Raw genomic sequence first — 26967 nt, forward strand, 5'->3', positions numbered from 1 at the left:
AGCAGAATTCAATAAGGACTGAAACAGACGGATCAGGTGAGCTGGAAATCATCAGGACGGAAGTAGGAATAGGGCAGAATGAGAACACAGCTTGATATAGACAGAAGTGAACGAGAATTCATAATGACACAGACAATTCTGATACAACAGGGGGCAGAGACCGAAGAGGGAACAGGCGTGGAGTAGGGCAGAGTGAGGTAGGATGAATGGGCTACTGAGGCCATACTTCTAGATCTGGCTGAGATGTTCAATGGCGTTCAAGGAGGTAACCCCCGTTGAATGGGTTGGACACCTGGATTCATGTATCGGTGATGTGCCTGCTAAAGACGAAATTTCACAACGATCTACAGAAACCAATATTTTTTTAAATATCACATTTTCATGACTGTCGAGGCAGTAAAACTGCTATTAGTAACAGGGAAAGTCAAGGCAACAGGGTAGAGTCGCTCATCAAGGGTTCTTCAGCAGATACTGACCCAGGCTTCGGGGACAGTCGCAGCACGGCGTGCCTCGCTCGATCTGCCTTCAACAGACCTACAGCCGCGTCACAAACAGGTTCACAAGACGTAAAGCATGATGCGTCAAACAACTTTTTATTTCCCATGTAGGATCTGAATCCAAACAAAAGTAGCTTAAATAAATCCAGCGTTGCATGTGGCTGAAAGAAGCAGCACTACAAAAATGTATGTGTCTAGCAGGCATGGAAATGTGATCTTCAATCAGTCTTAACCAGACCGAAGCATCTGTACCCACAATAAGTTCCTCTACGTCGCGACTGGCGCAAAGTCCTCAGGCACCAGACTGGGCTCCACAGGGCGAGTACCTTCTGAGAAGAAAGCTCTCTGGAGATCTGGCAAGACACTGCTACCTAGTCTCAAGTGTCATATTCAGTAAATACAATTCTGGCTCTTGGAACAAAAGGTCTAATGGGTCAACATTAGGTACAAAAATAGGCCAGAGCCAAGTTCTAGCAGTTACGTGGAATGCCAGCTTGTGGTCCACATGCAAAGCTCCACAACGGAGTGGTTGTGTTTTATTTTTAACACTCATACCTTCCTGGTGTGATACTTCTGGGTGGATTTGTTTTTAATGTAAACTTCTAGGTTTACAAGGGTGAAAAGGGGAAAGCCTATGGCTCAGGAGCTCTGTATCTCTTCTTCACACACAGCACAAGACTGTTTACTTTTTAACAATATAAATCTCTGTACCCTATTCAATCCTGTTTTTGAGGCATTGGACCACACTCCTTATAAGCTTCTCATCTACTGGGCACCAGTGTCTTGAACCACACTGGGAGCGGCAAGGCTAGCGGACTATAAGCCCGGCATTAAACATCCACCAGGCATTACACTTGACAGGCAGCTCCTTTGGAGTGTTCCTCATGTCTGTGTCCTGCTGATAAAGAGGCTATGCTGGCTAAAGGTCAGTACTGTGATTCTTCATTAGGTAATGCGTGGGGCGCAGTAGGCCGCACACACCGTCATTAAATCCACGGCGGTATTAGAGAGACTTATGAGTCAATGCCACCCTACAGCCCTGAAAGGTGACATCTAACCAGAAATGTACCCAACCAGGAGGCCGAGTGGGACGGCTGGATTAGGACTGAGTTAGTGATCAGCTTCTATGCAGGAACCCACGAGTGAGAGACTCTGGAGACTACCGAGGTGGGTACTAAATGATGTTTCAAGCCCTCAGGGCCAGAAATGGAGGGGCACATTCCCTTACTGCGGAGTAAACTTGAGACAAATCAAAAGGACAACATGAGGTGGATACGGCTCCAATTCTGCTGCAGTCAACAATGGCCTGGAAAATGCCACTCTCCAGCAGTTATTAGAGAGATTTATGGAAAACAAATTGCTTTTTCGAGGCTTAAATGAGGACCATGTGTCATTATTTACTTGCCGTCCTTTGCAACTTTAAAGACGGCCTCCCACTTAGGAGGAGCTCAGGAAATGACGGACAAAGCGCTCTGCTTGCAAAGCCACAGCGGCGACTCAGCAATTGCTTCAGCGCTGCTGAAGGTACAGCGGCCATTATGTGTGGGTCCTCCATGGGTGATCTGCTTCTCGCGGAGTCCAATCAGCGTAGAGGGCCTAATGAGCAACGACAGAGCAGCAGAACAGATCCAGGAACATGACAAACAGCAGCATAAGAACAAATCTGCAAATGCACACATTATAACTTAAGAAAAAGGTCAAATAGTAGGACAGCGCCACATAAACGTGAACATTTCCGCAGCAAATCCTGCCCCAAGGATTGATGTAAAGTACGGAGTGCCTCCGACTGTCTCACTTAATTTGTCCATTTGTGTGGCTTGTATTTGTATTCCAACCCTGGTCTGCCAATTACAATCCCTTGCGCCCCTTTGCCTTGTTGCGATTAGGGAGGTAAGGTATTAATGGACAACTTGATGAAGATTGAAGACCAATTTTCTCCCACCACTGGCCGGGCTGATTTGCACTGATTGAGGAGGGTGTCGCAGCCTTCTGGTGTCCTTGAGAAGCCTTTCCAACTCCAACAGCTCTTGCCAGGCTCCAAAGTACTGTGAACGTCAGAAAGGGCCTTCAGCGGAGGGATCACAAGACTGCGCACTCCATCCTCACCAGGTTCAGGCCCGCTCTGGACCCATGCATCACTGCTGCTGACCTTGTGATCGAGACATTGAATTTGCAGACAAAAGCAAGGCAGCTATGCCTTGCTGACCACCAGAAAGCTGCTCAGCCAAAGCCCCCTGTTCACTCTTCTCCTCCTTCGGCGACGGGGTGGGGGCGGATATCTGGGCAGGACACTCAAAGTGCACGCAGTGAAACACCTGGATAATGAAAGAACAGGAGAAAAATTTAGATCCTGGATCTTGGACAGAGGCTTAGGCTGCTACATGCTGGCATCTTTCTTGGTAATCACACCTTCAAAACAAAACAAGCTCAAACTATGGAACTTCTTCCACTTATATCTACTCTACTAGACAAGCTAATGTTCATCAATGCACTGCTGAATCTTGCAGCAAGAAATACTGGAAAAATACACACAGCAGTCAAACTTGGGAATTCATACAGTATGTGGAAGATGCAGTCAGCTCTATAGCAGGGGCAGTGATGGATGCTATAACGTCCACATAATGCCTTACACCATCAGGCAAGACTATGGAATGCAGATGGCAGTGCCCAGGAGAAGGCATAGTTTAAACATCTTCCAAGGATGTAGAAAATATGCGCGGAGGTAGCGGGGAAGAGCGCCACTAGCATTGTATTGCATATGGGAATGTAACAGGGTCCGAGACGAGCATAAGTGAGGGAATGGAGCTAGCCAATGGAAACCCCAAAATTTCCGAGGTATTTGTTCGGTTGTGCAGTCGCCCTTTTCAAGTGCCATTTTTGGCTGGTGTGTTTGTGGCACCAGATTAGTAACAGCAAACAGATCAGCTTAAGGGGGGGGGGGGGGGGGGGGGGGGGGGGGGAGGGGGCTCTACTGGTCAGAAAGGGAAGAAGGCAATTCCCCATGAGAAAAAAAATCTAGTACTTGATAGAGTGAAAGGCGGCAACCTCAATGTCCTCATGGAAACTGCAGCCTAGGCCAAGCTAAAGGGAGAACTAGGTTAGCAAACTAAATAACGAAGCAGGTACTGAAACCTGGTAGTGTTCAACCCAGTGTGGTCTGATACTGCGACTGGGTGCAGGGGGTGTGGGGATCTTAATTGAATCCAGTGAGCCCTTTAAATTATCATTTATTTGTTGGAAATAACTTGATGCCAGCTCTTAGGTACACATTCTGAGACACCTTTCTAAAAAGTGACCATTCTTTGAGGTTATATTCCTGCAGGAAGAGCTTTACAACAATAATAGCATGCAGAAGTGTGGCTGCCTACACAAAAGCGGAATGCCAATGCTTGCCTGAGAGGCAGCACCAAACTGCATGCCTGCACTTCATGGCTTCTACACTGCATGGCTGGTGTGAAAAAACAGGGCTGATTGCAGAGGCCCCCTAACTTTTTCCCCCCATTTTCCACTTGTGACTGGTGTTTTCCTGACTCTGATGGTGTCCTGGGTACGGCTAACCAGTCGCAGGGCCTGTGCTCTGTGTAAAATCAATATGCCCATTAGGCTAATTATAATTGGCTAAGTCAACCTACCTATAAGTCCCTAGTATATGGTAGGGCATGTAGGTTTAGGGACCACAGCATAGGTAGTTGTAGGAAAGTACCATCTTGCCTGGCATGTTACCCCCATATTTCAATGTATATATGTTGTTTTAGTCTATGTGTCACTGGGACCCTGCCAGACAGGGCCCCAGTGCTCATAAGTGTGCCCTGTATGTGTTCCCTGTGTGATGCCTAACTGTCTCACTGAGGCTCTGCTAACCAGAACCTCAGTGGTTATGCTCTCTCTGCTTTCCAAATTTGTCACTAACAGGCTAGTGACTAAATTTACCAATTCACATTGGCATACTAATACACCCATATAATTCCCTAGTATATGGTACTGAGGTACCCAGGCTATTGGGGTTCCAGGAAATCCCTATGGGCTGCAGCATTTCTTTTGCCACCCATAGGGAGCTCTGACAATTCTTACACAGGCCTGCCAGTGCAGCCTGAGTGAAATAACGTCCACGTTATTTCACAGCCATTTACCACTGCACTTAAGGAACTTGTAAGTCACCTATATGTCTAACCTTCACCTGGTGAAGGTTGGGTGCAAAGTTACTTAGTGTGTGGGCACCCTGGCACTAGCCAAGGTGCCCCCACATTGCTCAGGGCAAATTCCCCGGACTTTGTGAGAGCGGGGCACCATTACACGCGTGCACTATACATAGCTCACTACATATGTATAGCGTCACAATGGTAACTCCGAACATGGCCATGTAACATGTCTAAGATCATGGAATTGTCACCCCAATGCCATCCTGGTATTAGGGGGACAATTCCATGATCCCCTGCGTCTCTAGCACAGTACCCGGGTACTGCCAAACTGCCTTTCCGGGGTCTCCACTGCAGCTGCTGCCAAACCCTCAGACAGGTTTCTGCCCTCCTGAGGTCCAGGCAGCCCTGGCCCAGGAAGGCAGAACAAAGGATTTTCTCTGAGAGAGGGTGTTACACCCTCTCCCTTTGGAAATAGGTGTGAAGGGCTGGGGAGGAGTAGCCTCCCCCAGCCTCTGGAAATGCTTTGATGGGCACAGATGGTGCCCATCTCTGCATAAGCCAGTCTACACCGGTTCAGGGATTCCCCAGCCCTGCTCTGGCGCAAAACTGGACAAAGGAAAGGGAGTGACCACTCCCCTGACCTGTACCTCCCAGGGGAGGTTCCCAGCGCTCCTCCAGTGTGTCCCAGACCTCTGCCATCTTGGACACAGAGGGGTTGGGGGCACACTGGACTGCTCTGAGTGGCCAGTGCCAGCAGGTGACGTCAGAGGCTCCTTCTGATAGGCTCTTACCTCTCTTGGTAGCCAATCCACCTTCCTTGGTAGCCAAACCTCATTTTCTGGCTATTTAAGGTCTCTGCTTTGGGGAATTCTTCAGATAATGAACACAAGAGCTCACCAGAGTTCCTCTGCATCTCCCTCTTCACCTTCTACCTAAGGATCGACCACTGACTGCTCCAGGACGCCGGCAAAACCGCAACAAAGTAGCAAGACGACTACCAGCAACATTGTAGCGCCTAAGCCTGCCGGTTTTGTCAACTGTTTCCAGGTGGTGCATTCTCTGGGGGTAGCCTGCCTTCACCCTGCACCAGAAGCTCCAAAGAAATCTCCCGTGGGTCGATGGAATCTTCCCCCTGCTAACGCAGGCACCAAAAGACTACAACACTGGTCCTCTGGGTCCCCTCTCATCCTGACGGACATGGTCCCTGGAACACAGCAACACTGTCCAAGTGACTTCCACCGTCCAGTGACACTTCAGTCCAAGTTTGGTGGAAGTGAGTCCTTGCCTCCCCACGCTAGACTGCAAAGCTGTGTACCGCGTGATTTGCAGCTGCTCCGGCTCCTATGCACTCTTCCAGGATTTCCTTTGTGCACAGCCAAGCCTGGGTCCCCGGCACTCCATCCTGCAGTGCACAACCTTCTGAGTTGTCCTCCAGCATCGTGGCACTCCCTCTTGTGACTTAGCGTGGACGGCGCTTCACTTTTCTTCTAAGTGCCTCTTGGGGTACTTCTGCGGGTGCTGCCTGCTTCTGTGAGGGCTCCCTGAGTTGCTGGGGGCCCCCTATATCTCCTCCTCCAAGTAGCGACATCCTGATCCCTCCTGGGCAACAGCCGCACCCAAAAACCTCTACCGCGACCCTTGCAGCTAGCAAGGCTTGTGTGCGGTCTTTCTGTGTGGGAACACCTCTGCAAGCTTCATCGCGACGTGGGACATCCAGCCTCCAAAGGAGAAGTTCCTAGTCCTCTTCTTTCTTGCAGAACTCCAAGCTTCTTCCAACCAGTGGCAGCTTCCTTGCACCCTCAGTTGGCATTTCCTGGGCTCCTGCCCACTCTCAACACTGTTGCGACTATTGGACTTGGTCCCCTTGTCTTACGGGTACTCAGGTCCAGAAATCCACTGTTGTTGCATTGCTGGTGTTTGTTCTTCCTGCAGAATCCCACTATCACAACTTCTGTGCTCTCTGGGGGTAGTAGGTGCACTTTACACCTACCTTACAGGGTCTTGGGGTGGGCTATTTTTCTAACCCTCACTGTTTTCTTACAGTTCCAGCTACCCTCTACAAGCTCACATAGGTTTGGGGTCCATTCGTGGTTCACATTCCACTTTTGGAGTATATGGTTTGTGTTGCCCCTATACCTATGTGCTCCTATTGCAATCTATTGTAATTCTACACTGTTTTCATTACTTTTCTTGCTATTACTTACCTAATTTTGGTTTGTGTACATAACTTATCCTCATACTGAGGGTACTCACTGAAATACTTTTGGCATATTGTCAAAAAAATAAAGTACCTTTATTTTTAGTAACTCTGTGTATTGGGTTTTCTTATGATATTGTGCATATGACACCAGTGGTATAGTAGGAGCTTTGCATGTCTCCTAGTTCAGCCTAAGCTGCTTTACCATAGCTACCTTCTATCAGTCTAAGCTGCTAGAAAGACCTCTTCTACACTAATAATGGATAACTGGACCTGGCACAAGGTGTAAGTACCTCTGGTACCCACTACATGCCAGGCCAGCTTCCTACAGTAGTGCACCCATAGGTGCACTGCTGAGGTGCCCTGTGTCATTTTAAAGGCAGGCCTGCCTTGCTGGCTGCTTTTAAATTAAAGTTATATGCAAATTCGACTTTGGAATTAAAAGTAGTTCCAAAGTATTAAACAACATTGTTTTTACATATAGGTCACCCCTAAGGTGTGCCCTATGTGCCCCTAAGGCTGGGTGCCATTAACTATAAGTAGGGACCTTATAAAAATATTTTTATAAGCCCTGGTGAGGTAAAAACAGCCAAAGTTGTTTTTCCCTCATTGTAGTGAATGGCCTTCATAGGCTAGAATGGGGAGACTTTATTTTAATTTTACAAGTCCCCTTAAATGACAGATACTAAGAGTTTGGTATCAAATTAATTGTTATAATAAATCCCACAACCTCCAGTTGGTGGATTTAATGTGACTTGTTCAGGTAAAGAGTTTTAAAATATACCTGAAAAGTTGCAATTTCAGCCCTGCATTTTTTTGCTGCTGTGCTCTGATTGGCCAGCCTTTGGCAGCCTGGCCAGGCAGCCTTGATGAGGTGTGAAGTGGCCTGGCTTCACACAAAGAGATTTGCCTGTGGGAGGAAATCTCCCCTCAGCAGATGGTGAAGCAGGAAGGGGGAGGGCTGCCAAACTGGTCTTCAAAGGCAGAGAAGGACATTTGGAGCAACCCAGCAACACCCCCACATCCTGCAACCCCAGACAACTAGGTGCCCCCTTGATTAAATTAGGGGAGGGCAGGAGAGGGGTGTGTTTATGATTTTTAGTCACACCAGTGGGTGGGCTCAGCCAGATGTAACCTCCAAAAATCACTTTCAGCCATGATGGATTTTTGAGGAATGTTGCCTCCTGGGACTGATTTTTGCCACACTTTCCAGGAAGTGATCATCACAGGGGGTAGGACCCTGGCCATGATTGGAGAACCAGGACCCCCTTGTTTTTCACACAGGAGCAAGGATAAAACTGACAGACCTGCACCCACACCTCAGTTCCCTACCACATCCCTACCAGGAAGAATTACAGAAGAAGAAGGACTGCCCTGCTGGACCCCTGGCCTGCACCTGGAACCTGCACTCAGAAGGACTGCACCAGCTGCACACTTGGGATTCACCACAAGGACTTTGCCTGGCTTCAACTGGTTCAAGGAGGAACTCCCTGTTTGCTACAGGTGAAAAATTGCTAACCTGAGTCCCCTGCACCAACTCCTGAAGACATCAACCAGCTGACCACTGCCCAGTGGGCAAAAAGGAGTTTGCGCCAGGTGCATTCTGAGAGTTGTAGTCCACACCCCCCAAGGATCATCTCAGAGCTTCTGGACCCTTGGGGTGAGCTGTGGACCCCAAAAGAACCTTAAAAGAATATCTGGGAGAAGACCCAGAAGTTTGGAGAACTTTTGAAAAAAAGCTCCATAGAGGGACCGTCCCGCCGCAGCAACTCTAGCTGGCTTGCCTCAACCGCGACCGTGCCTGATTTGCAGGTTCGTCCCAGTGAAGAAAATCTCCAAAAAAGAAACTAAGTCCGAACGTACAAAGTTGACCGGGACCTCCCAGCCAACGTATCCGAGGAGGGCTCCAAGGACGTCGGATCAAGATCCAGGTATACCCCGGTCAAAGGATTTTCACCTCAAAAAAAAACGACTAAGTCCGACTGTAAAAATCTCCACCGAGGATTCCCGCGACGTGTATTCGGAGAAGAGTTCCAGGTGGTTGGATTGGACTGGCAGGTTCGTCCCGCTGTAGAAAATCTTCAGAAAAACGACTAAGTGCGAACGTAAACTTTTGACCGAGGCCTCCCGCGGCCTGTAACAGAGCCGGGCTCCATCGCAGTCGGCCTTAAACTTTGACTTTTCCCCGGTCGAGGTGCAACCAGATGACCCGATTGGCACTTTTTGTTTCTAGGCACTAAAAAAACAATAATTCTTTAAAAATTCATATCTCTGGTTCCCCTTATCCAATTTTATTAGTTTTTGTGTCATTTTAAAGATAAAAATATAATCTATTGTTATAAATTGGTTTTGGATTTTTAAACTGTTTCCTGTGTATTATTTAATTACTGTTTTGTGATATTTGAATGCTTTGAACTCTGTCTCCTAAGTTAAGCCTTGACGCTCGTTGCCAAGCTACAAGGGTTGAGCTGGGTTTAATTTACTGAGACCTAACTGGACCTAAGTGGAGGTTAGTGGCCTATTGCTAAGTGTAGGTACCAACCTGCCCTTACCAATAACCCATTTTCCAACAACTGGTCAACATGACAAGCCGCGGTATGGTTCAAGGAAAACAGGAAAGGGATATTACATTGAGTTTAAGATTCATCCCCCATAGACCTCTGCTCCTTCCAGTCACATGCAATGTCAAGCACCTTCTCTTCCAGGTCCATGAGAGGGGAAGTCATGTGAGGCTGCAAAACAATACTTACAATGAAAAAGCTCAAACGTGTGGAAAACTCTTGCCCTATGCCGAGGAAGACTGTCTTAGAACCTTGCCTCCTGGTTGAACATTTTGAGGTTTCACCCAGCATTAGGCAAGAGCACAATCAAAGATGAATTCAGAGTGAACGTGTCCTCAGCATGTCAAAGCAATTCTTTACCCACAGGGGAGAACATGGGAAACTTTGGGCCTGATTTAGCTCTTGGAGGAGGGGATTATTCCCTCATGAATGTGACGTATTTCCCATCCGTCTTATTACGATCCCATGATAGGCAGATGGGATATCCGTCACATTTGTGACAGACTATTTTCTCCGCCAAGATCTAAATCAGGCCCTTTGTCACAGCTGTATGCACTTCGGAGAGATTCACCTTGGACTGGCTTTAAATATTTGATTTTATTCTGGAGAATCTTCCAACAAATACAGTTTTTAAAAAAAAATTCAAACTGAATGCCATCCAAGGATGTTAGATCCACAGTGGTAAAATCGTACATGTTGAAAAACATCTGCAGACCCCCTTTTTACCAGATGACAGATCGCTTGTTTCCCTGTTAGGCAAGGAAAGCCACTGCATCCTGCACTGATCTCCTCCGTGTACATTTCTTGCCTTTGCATCACCTGTGGGCGGAGAAATCTCGTCCCTCCACTCTTTCTCTCTTCCACTCTTCATCCAGCTTTCTACAACCAAGTCAGGTCCTCCACCTTTCTTCACTGTCTTTTTGTCTCTATCCTATTCTACCACATATTCCATCATCTGCTGCATAATCTGCAGATTTGAATTAAAAAGAAAATGTTCTTTCTAAGTAAAATGGTTTACAAGTTGCTAGAAGTGCACCAACACGTGTTTCCACACGGTGAAAGGCCCTTTGCAAAGCTGGACTCGTCACTTTTTGTCACTTATTGCTATATTTGGGTCTTAAAATGGTAGCAATGAGACACATCCAATGCCCTGACAGTGTTACCAAGTTAAAAAATTAAGTAATACTATTACAAAATGTGCCGCATCATGCCACATAATTTGCCTTTACTTGCTGCATAATTTACTTTAAACTGCTGCATAATTTACTCAACACTGCTGCATAATTTACTCAACACTGCTGCATAATTTACTCAACACTGCTGCATAATTTACTCAACACTGCTGCATAATTTACTCAACACTGCTGCATAAATTACTCAACACTGCTGCATAATTTGGCCCTCTCCTGACACATAATTCCTGTGGCCCTGCTTATGCTTCATTCATACTAGGATGCTATACAAATGAGTATGGAAAGTGATACACCTATACGAAGAATACTCTTCATGCGCTTCTAGGCAGTGGTGGCTCCTCCGCAGTGGCGGAGAAGAATCGCTCCCTTGACGAACAGCCAGCAGCCAAAAAATAAACAATACTTTATTATTTTATTTTTCTGCTAATGGCTTAGTCAGCATGTGAAGGGAGGGGCGGGCCTGGGCCATGGGAGGGGGGGAGAAGGAATGGAGTGCACTAAGTGTGCATGTGTGCCATCTTAGGCCAGCCAAACACACATGCGCACTTAGGTTTCTCCAACCTGGCTGTGATGAATAGCTGAGCTGTACAAACTGCACAGGCCCCAGGGCAGTGTATGAGCAGAAGTCCAAGCCACTTAGACCAATCCTGAGGCTGCTCTCATGCTAGGTTTAGCACAAGAGCAGCGCCACAATTGCTGGAGAGCCTGTGCTGGTGTCCCAGTGAATGCTGGGACACCAGAATAGCAGAGGAGCGAGGCAGCAGGAGATGGCTGTGGGAAGGATAAGTCTTTTTATTATTATTATTATTTGTCCTCGCTGTCCCTCCCCTGGACATTTGCGGCGGCCTCCGCTGCTTCTAGAATTCCTCTAAAGGTCCGCAGTGGGGCTATAGTGAAGCAAGAGAGGTCACCTGAGGCCCAAAGAACCACAGAAACCAGGTTAGGAAATCCAAGTGGCTCAGCAATGGAAGGATCATTCAATGTGGAGTGTGGACTTTGTGCTGCATTTACTAGCCCGAAGGACGACATTTCGCCACCTGCACTGCAGTACTTAATTACACAGCGCTGAGTTTGTAGGGAGCAAAATGACAGTGGACAGGCAGGGTGGGGAGGGCGGCAGGGGTAAGGGGCACACCAGCTAAAAACAAGCATTTGCAATGCAACATGTCTGGCGTTTGCTCATGTTAGAGCTGATTGCGCTGTAAACTCCTAACCCGACTCAGCAAAAGTGCTTTTATGTACGTAACCCGAAAAAGTTAAATTAACTGTGTTAAGCGCTCGACTTCTGCTAAGCGAAACGCTAGTAAAATAGATAAAAAAGTAGTCCACGAGCCGGACAGAAAACAGCGAGCCTCGCAAGTTTTCTGTGCTTGGTCGATGCGCTCGAGGAGGGCTAGCCACTGGAAAAGGCATGACGTGACCATGCCTTTGACTAATGAAAGCAAGCGGATTTTAATAGTCAAGCCCATGAACCAATGGTTAGCACTGATGTGATGTCGACAGGGCTCCGAGCCCTTTTCTAATAACTAAAGCGTCTCGCTGCGATACGCATGCGCAAGCGCATGCAACGCAGACTCGACCCTAAAAAACCAAAAGAACAAAAACAACGCTATTATTGCGGGGCAAACACCAGCGTTGAGAGCAGAGATGGCCTCAGCTAAGCTACCACTCTGGACGGTGAGAACTTTGGCGCCCTTGCGAATAATAGTGAATGAAATGAGGCAGCAGGCGCTCCTTTTGTGTTTGCCAGTACCTGGATGAGCAGCGACTAGTCCCTGAACACAAACATCCCAGGACCTTCCCCAGCTCACCAACATCACCCATAGCTCTGCAGCCTCACGCGGACGATGGATTTGTTGGCGTGGGCTAAGGGGGTGTTAAAAACGTCACCGGCGGTATGATAATGAAGGACTAAAACCACATTAAACTGGCAAAGCACACAGAAACGAACAGACCGGGAAAAGGCTAGAGGGTGCTGCTGTTGGCATAACCTTAACGCACACAGCTCCGGGCGCCCTTCAGAATACTGTGCCCTGGGCCGGGTCCAGCGCGCCCATGCTACAGGCCGGCCCTGGTGGAGAGTGTGTCAGTGTTTGTCCCATGGTGAAACGTCTTCGATCAGCATCATACGCGAGCCCGCTGCGTGCGCCATCACACCTTATGAAGGGGAGGCAGACACAGGAGGCGGACCAGTGGCCAAAAGGGCCTTATCCGCAAGATTCCCTAAAGAGACTCTGCAAGTTAGTGGCGCATCCACACATCTCAGGAAACATTTCTACTAGCGGACAAGATGTCATTATCAAGTAAGACTAAATGGAATGATGCCGTGTGCTTCCTGTCAAATATTTCTTATGAAATATTTTTTACAGTTAGTCTGGATATAGAGTTGAAGACTGTTTTGCCTCAATCCTCAAAGTTTTTCCCGCAGTTATCACCTGAAACATACATAATTCTCAGGTAACCTAAATGTTATTTCTCGGGCACTTCTCAGCTTCGTCAAGAGGAAACGCTGCATATTAAGGGAAAGGTGCTGTAAAAAAAATCACGAAATACACAAACGATAATAAAACAAAAAGATATTTTTTGTAATCACTTCGTCCAGAATAAAATAGGTCACATATTGTTTTAAAAAGGAACAAAAACAGAGCAGAGGCAAAATAATAAAATGAGATATAACGAACAGGAACACAGCAATGATGGGTAGAAAAGCAACATTTTCCTCTTAATGAAATGCTTGTAAAGGAATGCTGTTTTATGATCATTTTCTTCTCAGTGCCTCAGTTTGGTCGGTCAGCAGTTTTATGCTGAAATGAGCAACACTGACAATGTACCCTGCAATAACTGCTAGCATAGTCGCCCCCCCCCCCCCCGTCCCCTTTTCCACATTGCTATGGGGGCACCAACAGGCACATAAACAAATTCGTGCATTGCAATTTACTGCGAAATGGCGCTGGTGTGAGGCTGTAAATGATATTTAATGTAAAATTGCTCAGATATGCTGGGAATCAGCTATTTTCTGCAAGGGTCGCACATAATGAGAGGAACTTAGCTCAACATGCCATCACACCTTAGTTGCAGGGAATTGAACGTCTGTAATAAGATGGTACTGAAATGAGCAGAAGAGAGCCTGGCCGAGCACTGTTGAAGTTATGGCCTTATGCGCAAAAACGACCAGAAATCTGACATCCAACCCTCTTTAGTTACTGACTCCTGGGATGTGATGGCGGGGCAGCAAACCCAGCAGGTGATGGTAGCATGGGCCAGGCCACCTATAGGGGGAATAGATAACAAAGACACCTTAAGGGTGCAAAGAGGGTTGCGTTCCCAGAATGCAGTGGGATTGCCCACATGATCCTCACACTGATCGCAGAAACAATCCTCGGACAAGTTACAAGGTTCCCTTTATGTAGTGTACTCGTCAGACAACATCTAAGCGATGGGGGACCTCTAGTGTGCTGTGGGAGTGATACACACTTGCTCAATATATAAAAACCTCTCAAGAAAGTGCCTCGATTCCTCAATAAGATCAATCGAAAACCTTAGCCCATATCTAACTCAGAGGATACAAATGATCCTCTGCCCTGGAGAAACGTGACATACGAAGACTACATAGAGTAACACCTTTGTGTGTAAAGATGGAAATCTGAAATCACTGTTGATGTCTCTTTTCAGTTGTCTGCTGATGTCTGTTTCTAATTGTCTGTTTTAAGACTATGTCCGTACCACCCTGAATGCGCCCAGTCTCATCTGTTTTAAGTGCTTTCTTTTGGACTTGATCATAGGTTTGTTGGCACACCTGAAAGGAGCAATTGAAAAGAGGGCCTTAGTCTGCCAATGGCAGATTCTCCAGCATAAGTCAATTTTAGAGCCTACTGAAAACGTGGATCCCTCTCAGGAGGAAACAGATGTTGGAGTCCATCATGATGTGCAACCACAATGACGTTGGATCCAGGGAAATAGCCCTCACGGCTGGTAAAGTGAGCAGCTGGTGAATATTTCCTGCTGGTCCCACTTGGGCTACTATTTGAGCCGGAGAGTAAACAATGTGCATCGACCAAAACACAAGTAAGGGGAAGTACAAAACCAGTGGAGTCTTTCCTACCAAACATCAAGACAGAGTCAGGTGCATGATTGCCAGTTTTTAAAGAACAAGGTATTTATATCTCGGAATAAACACAAGTGATGGACCTTTTACCTCAGGACAAGAGTTTGAATTAATGTGGAAAAGTATAAGATTCTGTTTCTCCCTATGGAGAGAATAAAATAACTTGATCTAATCTCCCCAGTTGGGGATCTCAGAATGACTGCGGAGACCTTATGGCCTTTTCAAAATACGAATGTATGTTCTTGGAAATGTCGGCAAGTTATATCCTTGCTCCCCAAAATGTCCTGCAGAGTTACTGAACCCCAACTCTTGCCTCTTCAGGATGAACTCTGCTAACACCTGAGATATTTCTGAGACCAAAGAGGTTGTCTTGAATGCGATGGCAGAAGCTTCAGATCCACCATGATGCACAGACAATCTGTATCAATTTGAATCCATGTGAATAAAATATGACTGCTTCCTGATTCCTCTTGCCTCCTACTTTGTACTGTAATATTGGCTGTCGTACAGGTGACCTTCCATAGCGCCACATAACTATATGTCATCATTAACCTCTTTAATAATGTCTCCGCTTCATGAGTAAATAATGCCAAACTGTAATTGGTCTGTTCGCATAAGTGATAAACTTGCATGATCTCAGGATCCTCCCAGGGTGAGCTCATTTGCAACTGAGATCTAAACGGGTGTGCAAAATGATGGCCATGAATGATGTTTCAGTCTGTGAAAATGGGCCTTCCAAGAATGAAAATACTGTTCTACCCACACTGCAAATTCCATTATGAGTTAGTGGAGTTACTCTCCTCAGCAGAGGGCATGAACAGTAAGCATGGTGAGGGTTCTTGACCCCAAGCTGGGTTAGTAAAGAGGAATATTAACAAACACTGAGAAAGGCCAGCAGAGTAAAAAAAGGCTGTAACCAGTGAACACATCACTATTGAGCCAGTGAAGCCTCATCTGCAAAATAATAAGATCAACTGTAGGCAGTCCAAAGATATGTGACCAAATGGTGATTACGTAAAGTTCAAAACAGACATGGATTGGGGCCAAGAATCAATATGGATATAAAGGAAGAACAGAGGAATAAGACAGCAAAATTGAAATTCCTGACAGAAGCCTAGTACAAGAGGTCACACTTTCAGCAAACTCCTAGAGATATCATTCATGACAGCTGATCAGGCGATGAGTATAATGAAAACATGCTTTTGACTGAGCTGATGGTGAATACATGAAACAATCTCCCAACAGAGAGTACATACAAATGCAGTAAAAGACTTGAGTCTTGGAACAAGAACATGGGCACAACAGTAACTAGAAGGCAGTGCTCAGGCTGGAGACCATGTCGCATCTGTATGCTAAAAGTGGATTTGAAATAACACACTGGATGGAATATTCTATATTTCCAATAAAAGAACTCCCACATGTGGATATCTCAGAGAGGGATACAGAAAATTAAATACCTTATCTAAAGAACAAGGTTTCTGAAATGTCTGTCTACCTACTTGGCAATCAGATTTGCAAACAGTATGAAGGCAATCATATTAAGAGAAGGTAAGCATTGACCTCTATGTAGCGGATTTGTAAATGCTATGAAACATGACCACGAGTGCCCTTGTGATAGAATTGCCATGAATACTACTGGTTGTTAAGCTACCGAGAACTACACTGTCATCCTTCTTAAAGTGAAAACTGATGCAAACTACAATTCATCTAGAAATCACTCAACTAAAACCTCCCCAGCCGGCTAATCAAAAAAAAAAAACACTGGTAGCATGATGAACTGATTACTATGAAATTCAGAGACTACTAAGAGAACAAGTGAGGAGTGTTCTGGGCACAACAAATAAGGAGAGTTCTGGGCAAAATGTATTTGAAAAATAGCGAGATACTGATGTCCCTAAGCTAGAAAGCAAATATACAGCAACATTTGAAGTAGAAGGTAAAACTATTGTAGGGGCCAATACCTAAAAGGGTATTACTCATAAATGTTGACTACACTACATTAAAATCTAAAAAACAAAGATGTTTCCCATACGTTTCCATGTTTGTGATGAGAGATTACTAGCTGCAAATGATAAAACTGTTATGATATTGATGTTTACTGCTTCAGATATCTGAATTTGTGACAGCTCTGAGCATGAAAGGCAGTGTCAGAAAAAGGGAGAGAAAATGGTTAGTGCATTTAAACAAAAAAGTGTAACCCAATAAGCCACATACTGCAAACACTTATGAAACGTGGGTATTCCGGGTCTTCTTTGGCAGCAATTCCATTTATATAAATAGTCCACCACAACAAATATATTTGTGGCTACTCCTTGCTCCTCTGCGAGCTCCAGAAGTCTTTCTGATTAGGGTATTTCATTTTCTAGCCTGTGAGAGTCGATGCCCCACAATTATTTTTTTATAAAAAGCAATGCTCCCTGCTGCAAATATGATTGCCAGGTTGCCTATTTCAATTTGAACATTCCTGTTTTGAAGACCAAAAGATAATGGCTGACGACTCAGTCTAATGGCTCTCTTTTCAAGAACAGTAGTGTGTAGACTTCCTCAGTCCACCTGCACACTGAGTCAGATTTCCCCGACGTGAGCCTTTAAGATCAGAGTGAAGCACTCAGCCCTATCTTCTATGGATGAGGAATATCCTCTCTGAGTGGCAGATTCATCATCAAGATATTTTGCAACTATAGCAGAGAAAAGAATGTAGCATGTGACACTTTTTTCCTGAAATAATCTTGCTGTTAAAATGAAATCTGAGCTTAACAAAGGAATAAGCAATCCTACCGTATCTTTGGCTTATTGTGGCTTATATACATGACTGAAAATAACTTGAACTGAACTGATCAAACAATTTCTCAATGCTGAGCAATGGACAGACAAGGTTGATCTCAAACTGAATGAAATTGTAAATGTGACTCCATAATGATCAAAGTGTGGCCCCACTGGTGTAATCTAGCAGTCCTCAAACACTCTGCCTATGATGGTGCTGAGAGATTGAGTCATACAGGAGTGATGCAGGGACCACAAGAATCCGATTATCATCCTATCAGGTGACCGATGCATCCTATGTTCTGTATCCATAACTAAACCTGGATGTATGATGGAAGGCTGGCCAGGAGCACACATTGAGGTGGACACTGCAGCCAATTCACCTTTAACTATTGCAATTGCTAGATCCTACTGGGAAAGAACCAGATACATTGCAGGAAGTGAGAAAGATGGGACTAAAAAGGAATTAGGCCTTCCAACTTGCATCACTTAGTACATTTGTTGCTGCGACCCACAAGAATAGTTTTCATGGGATGTTTCCTGTCAGCCGAGGTAATATCGGCTGATTCAGACAGAAGGCAAGCGGATTATCGCTGGAAATGCTCAATTTCTACATGTGCAGTGGCACAGTTCAGGGAATGCAGTGGAGGTCCTGGAAATCCATCTGCCAAAACAGGTCTACTCTGTACTTGGGAAAAAAAGAGGCTGAGAGTGTCTTTTTTTATCCAACTTGGAGCAACACGGATCAGTTGTGCTTGATCCTCCCACACCTTTGGCAGGACCTATGACAGAATCAAATCAGTGGAAACACGTACATGCCCTGAGACCAGCTGATCTGTAAAGCATTCCCCAGGGAACCATTCAAAGAGAATTATATGGCACATAGCTAAAGACACTTTCTATTCTGGCCTGTGGCAAAAGATCCACATATGCACATCTCAATTTGGACAAGATCCTCTCCTTCACATCTGGACGTGGTCCTGCAGTGGGAAGGACTGAGAGCATTCACTTTCATGTTGAGGGAACCTGCAAAGTGAGCTGCTACTGGAAAACTCCCTATCACGTTACATACTGCCACAAGGGAATTGCTTCCCAACACAGTTTCCACAATCTCGCACCACTCTGTTGATATGCTGGACAGGGGTGGTGCCAGAATGATGTGCCCTGAAATAGAAGGAAGCAGTGCCTTCATGGGAAGATGGACCTTTTCCAGCTCCATCGCGTTTATGTGCAGATGCTGTACGACAAGGACCAAAAACCTCACATTATCCTTTCACTCAGATAGGCACCTGAGCCCAGCTAGGAGACATCCATGATCATGGAAACCTAAGCTTGCAGAGGATTGAAAGGATGACTAAGTAAACGGTTTGGATGTTCCATTCACCACTACAGATAAACTAATTGGAAGACCTGCTCCTGAGATGGGAGGCTCCTAAGTTTTGGAACCAATGTTCCCTCAGGAACCACTGAAGGGCTTTCATCCACCACCCTGCATGGAACACCAACAAGAAACACAAGTTCATGAGACTGAGCAGATGTTACATCTGTGGACATGGAGAACTAGCAGATAGAAGTAGAAGGTATGGAAGTTTAGAGACACCAACCAATTCCCTGTATTAACGGCTAACAGAACTTGGTGCAGGGACAGCATCTTGAACCTGCCCTGCTGAGTTAAAATTTTCAAGAGGTTTCAGACCTTTTTGGGGGAAGAGGAAGTAAGGAGAATAAAATCCCATGTCTTTCTTCAAGAGACGCTCCCTCTTTGGCTCATATGTTCCAAAGGAAGCAGCCGTTCACCTCTAAAATCAAAGCATGTCCTGCAGAGCAGATCCTAGAAAAGCAAGTGCAGTCTGGAGGGGAGGAAATAAAGTAAACCTTGTGAAATGGTGTAACCCTTGTGGGTTTTTTGGATGACCCAGCAATCTGTAGCGTACTGATGTAGGATGTGTATTCCAATTGGTCGAAATGTGTATGACCCTCACCCCCACTGGAAGATAATGGCGTAATGAGGTGAGTCAAGGACTTGTATATTTGTTGTGTCATCCAGATCAGTTAACAGCGTTGTCTCTGCCGGGATTGTTATGCCCGGGATTAGCCTAGAAATTGTCGGTACTGCATGTGCAATGGGCTTGATGGAGATACTAATAGGATAAGTGAGTGACCAGATTCTCTCCAGTTCTTGAAGAGATACAGGGAGGAGTCAACATTATTTCCGAGCAGCCACTCACAATCAAAAAGGGCGCCCATGCAGGTTGCCTGGATATTTCTTGAGAAGCCAGAGGAAAGCATTCTTGTGTGAGGGGCTGTAAGAAACTAGGTTGGTGGTTGAGGGGGTTATGAGTCCTTCTCAAACAACAGCCAACATCTTTGTCAGGGTGAACCACAAAGAGTCACTAAATGAACCTGTGCTTAACCCTCTGGTAGCTTGCCGCAAAAGCAGTCAGAGCTTAACTTAGTCTCAATGTGTAAAATATGTATGCAGCGCTTAAACAATAAAAGTGAAAACACAACACTAGAAAAAGCCTACACAAGTTTAGAAAAACTTTAATGCATTATTTGACATCAAATACGACAAAAATCCAATCCGTAGAACCACAGATATGCAATGTCAAAAAATTAAGGTAAGTATAGCGCCTAAAAGCACAAAGCGCAACTCGTGTTTATCAGCTTGGGTGAGACTGGATGAAAATCTAAAGTTCAGGCCGACCACGATGTATTGCAGGCCAGATCCATGGACCAGGTCAGTCCTGCTTAATAAGTTACCTTCTAGAGTCCAGCGTGAAGAGTACTGCTTGCGGTGGAGGATGACGGGAGGAGCAGGGACAGTGTCATGGAAAGTCATTTCTGCAGCGCGAAGAGCAGGCTGGGTTTCGCAGATGGTCGTCACTTTAGCATGAAGAGCCTGTTGTGTGTGGCGTACAGTCGTTGCTGTTGATTCATGTTGGCATTCACCGCTGGCTGTCAATGTTGTAGCGTGAACTGCAGATCTCATGTTGCTGGTCGTCGCCAGCTGTCGCTGTAGTGCAAAGAGTAAGGTTGTGCTTTGCGTTAGTGGTTGGCAAGATCTAGTCGCGAAAGGGTCCGCTTGCGGTCGCAAAGAGACCAAAACTTCGGAATTTCTTCTAGAAAGAGCTTAACTGTTGCCAGAACAAGAGTCCAGGACCTGGTAGGCACTTCTTGGGGATCATGGACTCACTCCAGCAGAGGCAAGCAGGTCCAGTGTACCAGGTCAGCTGGGCAGTTGCAGAAAGGCCTCTGAAGCTTTTCGTATCTCTGTAGCTTGGAACAGGACGTCAGCCTGGGCTAAAGGGTGCTCCAAGTCAGCAGGGCAGGCCTCAAGCACAAGGGTAGTCCTTCTTTTGTAGTATTCACATGTTCTGGAGTGTACTGAAGTGCTGCCGAGTGAGTCTGAGGGCCCCATCTTTATAACTGGTGCCCACTTTGAAGTGAAAGAGACTTGTGGAGTCTTCTCCCTACATAAGTGTCTGGAATTTCCTACCTCGTTGCCCTGGTCCCAGTCTGTCTTCAGGCACACTAGACTAGTGTGAAGTTCTTTGCGAGTCAGCTGAGACAGTGTCTTTGAATTGCAAGGGTGACATCTCAGCCCCTCTCATCAAGTCAGTATGGCCCTTTCTGCCACCACCCAGACTCTTTATTGTGTGGCTGTGTGAGAGGAATACATCATGTGACCCAGTAAACAAGAATGCAGACACAAAGTGGTTAGGACAAGAAAATGCCAACTTTCCAAAGGTGGCATTTTCAGAATTGTGACTTAAAATCTGACTTTACCTTTAAAGAGGGCTTTAAATTACTATTCCTCAGACACCAAACATGATATTCCTACCAGTTCCCAAACAAACGTTATCACATATTAAATGTAGTGAAGCAACTTCATTATCCTATGGGGAAGGTAGGCCTTGCAACAATAAAAAATGAACTTGAGAGCTCTTCACTTCCACAACATGTAAGACTTAAAAGTACATGTCCATCATTTTAAATACAACGCACTGTGCCCTTTTGAGAAATTCATAAATCGATTCTAGCAGTGACATGTATTAAAAAGAAAGGTTTAGGCCTGGTACCACAGGGAAGGCATTTGGGTTCTGTCTTCAGCAAGACTGGACCACTAGGCTTTTCGGTGAAAGAAGTGTGGGATCGTGGATCTCCCAGGACAGGGGCCAGATCTATTCCAGAGCCACAGGATTTGCCAAGCTCAAAGGATCAGTCTCGCTCTTGGGGAAGGTCCAGAGGATAACAAACCATCCTGAATAAATCCAGCATTTTGAGATGGAAGGGCTCAACCTGTGCACAGTTTTCTGATGGACATGGGAACTCTAGTCTCATTTTCTTCAAATTAGGATTTTCTCACATGAGGAGAAGCATGGCACTGAGACTCGGAATGAAGCTGAAATATTTTCCTAAGGAAGGAAATAATTTCTCTTTCCTGTGCTGCTTTTTGAGCTTATTGTGTGAAGATCTTAGAGACATACCAGACTGGAAAGGGGAAAGCTCAGGCATATGCCTGCTGGCTTTTGCCAAAAACAATTTGCCCACCCATTCCCTCATGGCTTTAGGATACACAGATGCACAGGAGTCGCAGGTCATGGTGCAGTGTTGTGAGCTCAAACAGCACATACCAATATTATGTGGCTCTTCTTGCAGATCCTACAGCAGAGCTCAACCCTGAAATGTTTGACACTGTTGCAATGCTGAGGAATTTCAGTGATGAAGCACAGAGAGAGCACAGAACCTGTGCCAGTGATCTGCAGAAAAGCATGAATTGATGCTAGCATGCCTCCTGGCAGCTAATATACTATGCAGCTATCAAATCTGATGGGAGCAGTTGCAGTTGAAGGTGCATGGCGACATCTGGTGAGCTGCAGAGCTTTTGCTGGAAAAGAGTTTTCAGACCAATCTGGCACCTATAGGATATTAGGCTGAGCAATTTGTGGGAAATATCCAATAGATGCGTGACAGCAGGACTTTTGATCAACACAAACTTGAAAAGCTTAACGAGTAGATCATAGTGAACAAGAAAAAGGAGAATAGAACTTAGTTCCAAATGGTGGCAGAGTGCTTAAAGTAACTCAATGCTTAGGTGCCTATACTTGGAGGTTATAGAACCTTGAACGAAAATTTGCAAATTACATTTCTGATTTATGATAGTCACAATTTATATGTTTAACATTTATAATGGCTGAAAATTTCACATTCTTTCTATATAAGATGTTTGCACTTGTGACCTCCATATATTTTATGTTTCCTGATATGCTTCCTTAATAAGCAAAAAACATGAACATACATGCGTATTAGCTTCTCCCATGAACACCTTCAGTAATGTCTTCATATGTGGGTCTTCCCAAGAATAAGAGAATTACTTGAGAATATCATAGGCAGGAGACTTGAAGATCAGGACATTACCGTGAGGGATCAAGAACAGGGAGCCACCCAGCTAAAGATGTTACACCAGGAGATCAAGGGCAGAGGGGCTAACACATACGTTTTTTCTTCTGTACATTTGTCGAAGTAAGACCCACATATGTGGACAATGGGCAAGCAGTGTAATGACAAGGAGACCCACAGACGAGGAAGTTAGCTGAGGAGATTAAGGACAGGGAGACCCCTAGATGAAGGAACTACTCAATGGCATTGTGAGCACGGAGACTTAGAAATGAGCATCAAAGGCAGAGAGATCTACAGATAACAAAAATTCTTTTTTTTAAAACAAGAACAGAGACACACATGATGAAACTACTCAACAATATCAAAGGGAGGGGGAATGAGAGATGATGGAAGCACTCAAGGGGACATGTGCAGGAAGAGAAACATATGAGGGAATCACTCATCAGGTTTAAGGTACGAGTCACACAGATGAGGGCATTACACAAAAGAGCAAGGGATGGGAGTCTCACAAATGGAGACATTACCAACAGCAGGAAGACACACAAAACAGAGGAGACTCAGGGAAGGGATTTACAAAGATGATAATGTTAATTAAGAAGAACAAGGGCAGACGAACACGAAACATCTGTCAGGGAGGGTAATTATTTATTTGTAAAAAAGATGCATCAGAGTCTGTGGTGTCTTCAGGGCCATTGACGTCAGACTGGAAGCTGCAAGTTGAGCGATTGGGAACACAAAAACATTTGATTTGTCTCATTCAACCAGCAATAAGCCATCCCTCATCTAAGAGAAAGAACTCGGCTAGGAGTAATAAAAACTAGAGAGTAAATATGTCTAGATCATCACTTTGCTCAATATCATCTGCAAGATGATGGCATATTATTGAAGCATACTATTTTTACATTTTTTAATGAAAAATGCTGTTTACCGGTAAAGCGTATGAGGCTATGTTCCACACCCATGGTTCATGAACTGTGAAAAGCGATACAGCAAGATAGTCGTGATCTGCCTTCGCCCATCCTCTGCTGACTGTATATCTGAAGGCTGATGAGCTTGCCGCTTAGGTGCTTCAGTATTCGTCCACATGACTATCCCTATTCCAGCTAAACGATATGGCTCTTCATAAAATCGCTTAATATTTGCTTTGCTTCTAGTTGTGCGTACATCCGCGATTAGATCTATATTTCATCTACTGCTTTCAAATTATGCCCCTCCAAAGGGAGCGTGATGAGACTGAAAGCTTTTAGGAAAGCAATAACAGAGCAGAAAGGCTGATACCTCACAGGCATGGCCGCCACGTGATGCAGAGCTGTCACTCTCCTCCTTGGCAGCCTGACAACAAATTCATTGGCAATGTATAGAAAGTTTTGGGATGCATCCTCTTCATCTAGAATCGGATCTAAATTCAATTTTCTAGAAAGCAGCGGTCACCGCTTTCCAAGTGTCTCCTCTCATCCTCACAGAGTGTTGCAAAGCGATGAAATCAATACAGATGTAGCGCGGGTCCAGGTGTTAATAGCTGGGATATCGCAGTAAAACCACAATTTTCAACAAGCAGTTCTCCCAAAGAAACATAACTCAATAGAAGCCAGCAGCTCCATAATGGAGATGCCGTGGACTCAACCTTCCCAAGAGCTATACTTCAAGCTGCGATGTCCAAGGGACTCCCAACACCTTTTCCTCCCTCATTCTTTTTTCTTGATGTCCTGAACTAATGATTTCTTCTGCTATTCAATCTTTCCTTGACGGGACAACACAGAGGGCTAGTTGGCTGTTGCTGACAATCCCTGAAGGGAAGCAGTGGATGTCCTTTTTTATGTCAGTATTCAGTGGACTGGAGAAGCAGCAAGGAGTAGATCTGGGCAAATCTCAGGCGGGGGCGCAGATTAACACTGATTCTCTCTCTGTACTCCTTCAGTCAAACTAACAGGGCATCAACCAAAAAGCGATTGTAAATCAAAGACACCAAATGAGACAAAGTCAACGGATGCAAAAACACGAGTTCCCATTATGCTGCCATATTTAGGGGCACTATAAGAACAGCGAGTTCCACTATGCTGGCGCATATAGGAGCACTATAGGGACAGCCGAGTTTCTGCCCCACAGAAACAGCAGAGTTCCCACTATGACACTATATATAAAAGCACTATAAGAACAGCGAGTTTCACTATGCTGCCACATATAGGAGCACCACAGGGACAGCTGGGTTCCCACTATGCTGCCACATTCAGGAGCACCATAGGAACAGCTCTTCCTATGCATGTTCTACTGTCTGTATGTGGACATCAGCTGAAGGTGCTTTAGGTGTGAGGCTTCCTCCTCTCCACCTCAGTTGCCTTTAGTTACAACTCAGGGGAGAATTCTGGGGCCCGTCAACTAACAGGATGTAGTAAGAACAGGATGCACAAAGACCTGTGGACTCACCATTTGTCAACTGTCCAGAATGAGCCGCAGTTTGTCTCTGCCCAGCCTCTTCAAGTACCTGCAATGTAATCGGCTTGATGCATCCGCATCTAAGCACAATCTGTTGATGGCCTCTGGCTCGTGAATACCACTTAACACAAATACCTTTTGCCCTTCTGAGAGGCAGAAATCGAGAGACAGATGTTCTCACTCCTTTATCAGTAGTCATATTTTTTTTTTTTTTTTTTTAGAAATCTTGTTTATTGATTTTTTTTTTCTAAACCATACAATACAACAAATTACTGTTACACATCCAAAAAAATACGATGAAAGCAGCGAGAGCGTACATGATACAGTGGTAGACATCGCAGGACTCATTATCCATAGCTGATCCATTACATAACAGTAGTCTTGAACCTGACAGCCGTGGTGTGGTTTTCCTCCTAACGTTTTTGCCTTACACCCCCCTGGTTTGCGGACTTCGTTATTTGCTGGCCTTAGGACTCTGCACGCTTTACCACTGTCAACTAGTGCTAAATTGCTTGTGCTCTCTCCTTAAACCATGGTAGAATGGGCTTATACCCAATTGGCCTATTTAATTTACTTCTAAGTCCCTAGTAAAGTGGCACTACACCTTCACAGGAACTGTAAATTAAATGCTATTAGTGGGCTTGCAGCACTGATGGTGCCATCCACTTAAGTAGCACTTTAAACTTATCTCAGGTCTGCCACTGCAGGCTGTGTGCAGTTCTAGATTGCCATTTCGACCTGGCAAAAATAAACCTTTTGCCAGGCCCAAACCTTCCTTTTTAATACATATAAGACACCCCTAAGGTAGGCCCTGGACAGTCCAGAGGGCATGGTACAATATATTTAAAAATTTGGACATGTACTTTTAAGGTTTACATGTTCTGCTGGTGAAACCCTCAAATTCATTTATTTTACAACTGCAAGGGATAACTCTCTCTCACAGGATAACATCTGAGTTACCTTATTATATTTAATAAGCTTTAACTTCCAAATGGGAACAGGTAACCAGTTCATGTGTGGTGTCTTTGAAATTGTAATGAAAAATACTCTCTTATTGTGAAGCCAGGTTTTAAATTACAATTTTCAAAAAGCCACCTTTAGAAAGTTGTTATTTTCCTGCTTTAGTCATTTAGTGCCTGCAGCCTGTCTCCGGGTCACATGACTGTGGTAGCTGACAGTTTGGCTTTGTGTATTCCTCCTAGACAACTACACACAATAGAGAGCTTAGGTTTGTCTGGATGGGCATCACTGTAGGGCGGGAGGATGGAGGCAGAAAAAATGTGCAATTCAAAGGGAAACATCTAGAAGCTTCTCTCACTTCATAGAAGGCACATGGTATAAATACTGGACATCAAACACCAACTCTTCAGTACACTTCTGGACCTGTGAAGAGACTGCCTGGAAGAAGGACTTCTGTGCTGCTGAAAGGACTGGCCAATCTAGCTTATTACTAGAAAGAACCCTCACCCACCTTTAGGTGGCATGTTTCATCATTGGACCTTTTCCTCGTCTGGCTGGCACTGCAATGACCGACAGGCCCCGCAAGGGGACTTTTTGCTGGAGATATTCTAGATGGGCGCTAAAAAAAACTGGAAGTTCAAAATGTGCCCCAATGTATAATGTAGTGAAAGACTGGTAAATGTGTGAGGTAAAATTAGCTATAGGTACTAGAATTG

The 26967-nt window shown here is 45.2% G+C and overlaps 1 protein-coding gene across 2 annotated transcripts in view; it reads right to left on the reverse strand.

Annotated features, from left to right (window-relative positions):
- Positions 1–572: 572 nt before the first annotated feature.
- BTBD9 (BTB domain containing 9) overlaps positions 573–26967 on the reverse strand; it is a 523844-nt gene continuing 497449 nt past the window's right edge. For both annotated transcript variants that reach the window (XM_069236325.1, XM_069236324.1), the window contains one exon: positions 573–2812. In XM_069236325.1, the coding sequence (XP_069092426.1) occupies positions 2633–2812 (180 nt within the window). In that variant the 3' untranslated portion in view covers positions 573–2632. The remainder of the gene's footprint in view (positions 2813–26967) is intronic.

This window comes from Pleurodeles waltl, chromosome 5 (genome assembly GCF_031143425.1).
Source record: "Pleurodeles waltl isolate 20211129_DDA chromosome 5, aPleWal1.hap1.20221129, whole genome shotgun sequence".
NCBI lineage: Eukaryota > Metazoa > Chordata > Amphibia > Caudata > Salamandridae > Pleurodeles > Pleurodeles waltl.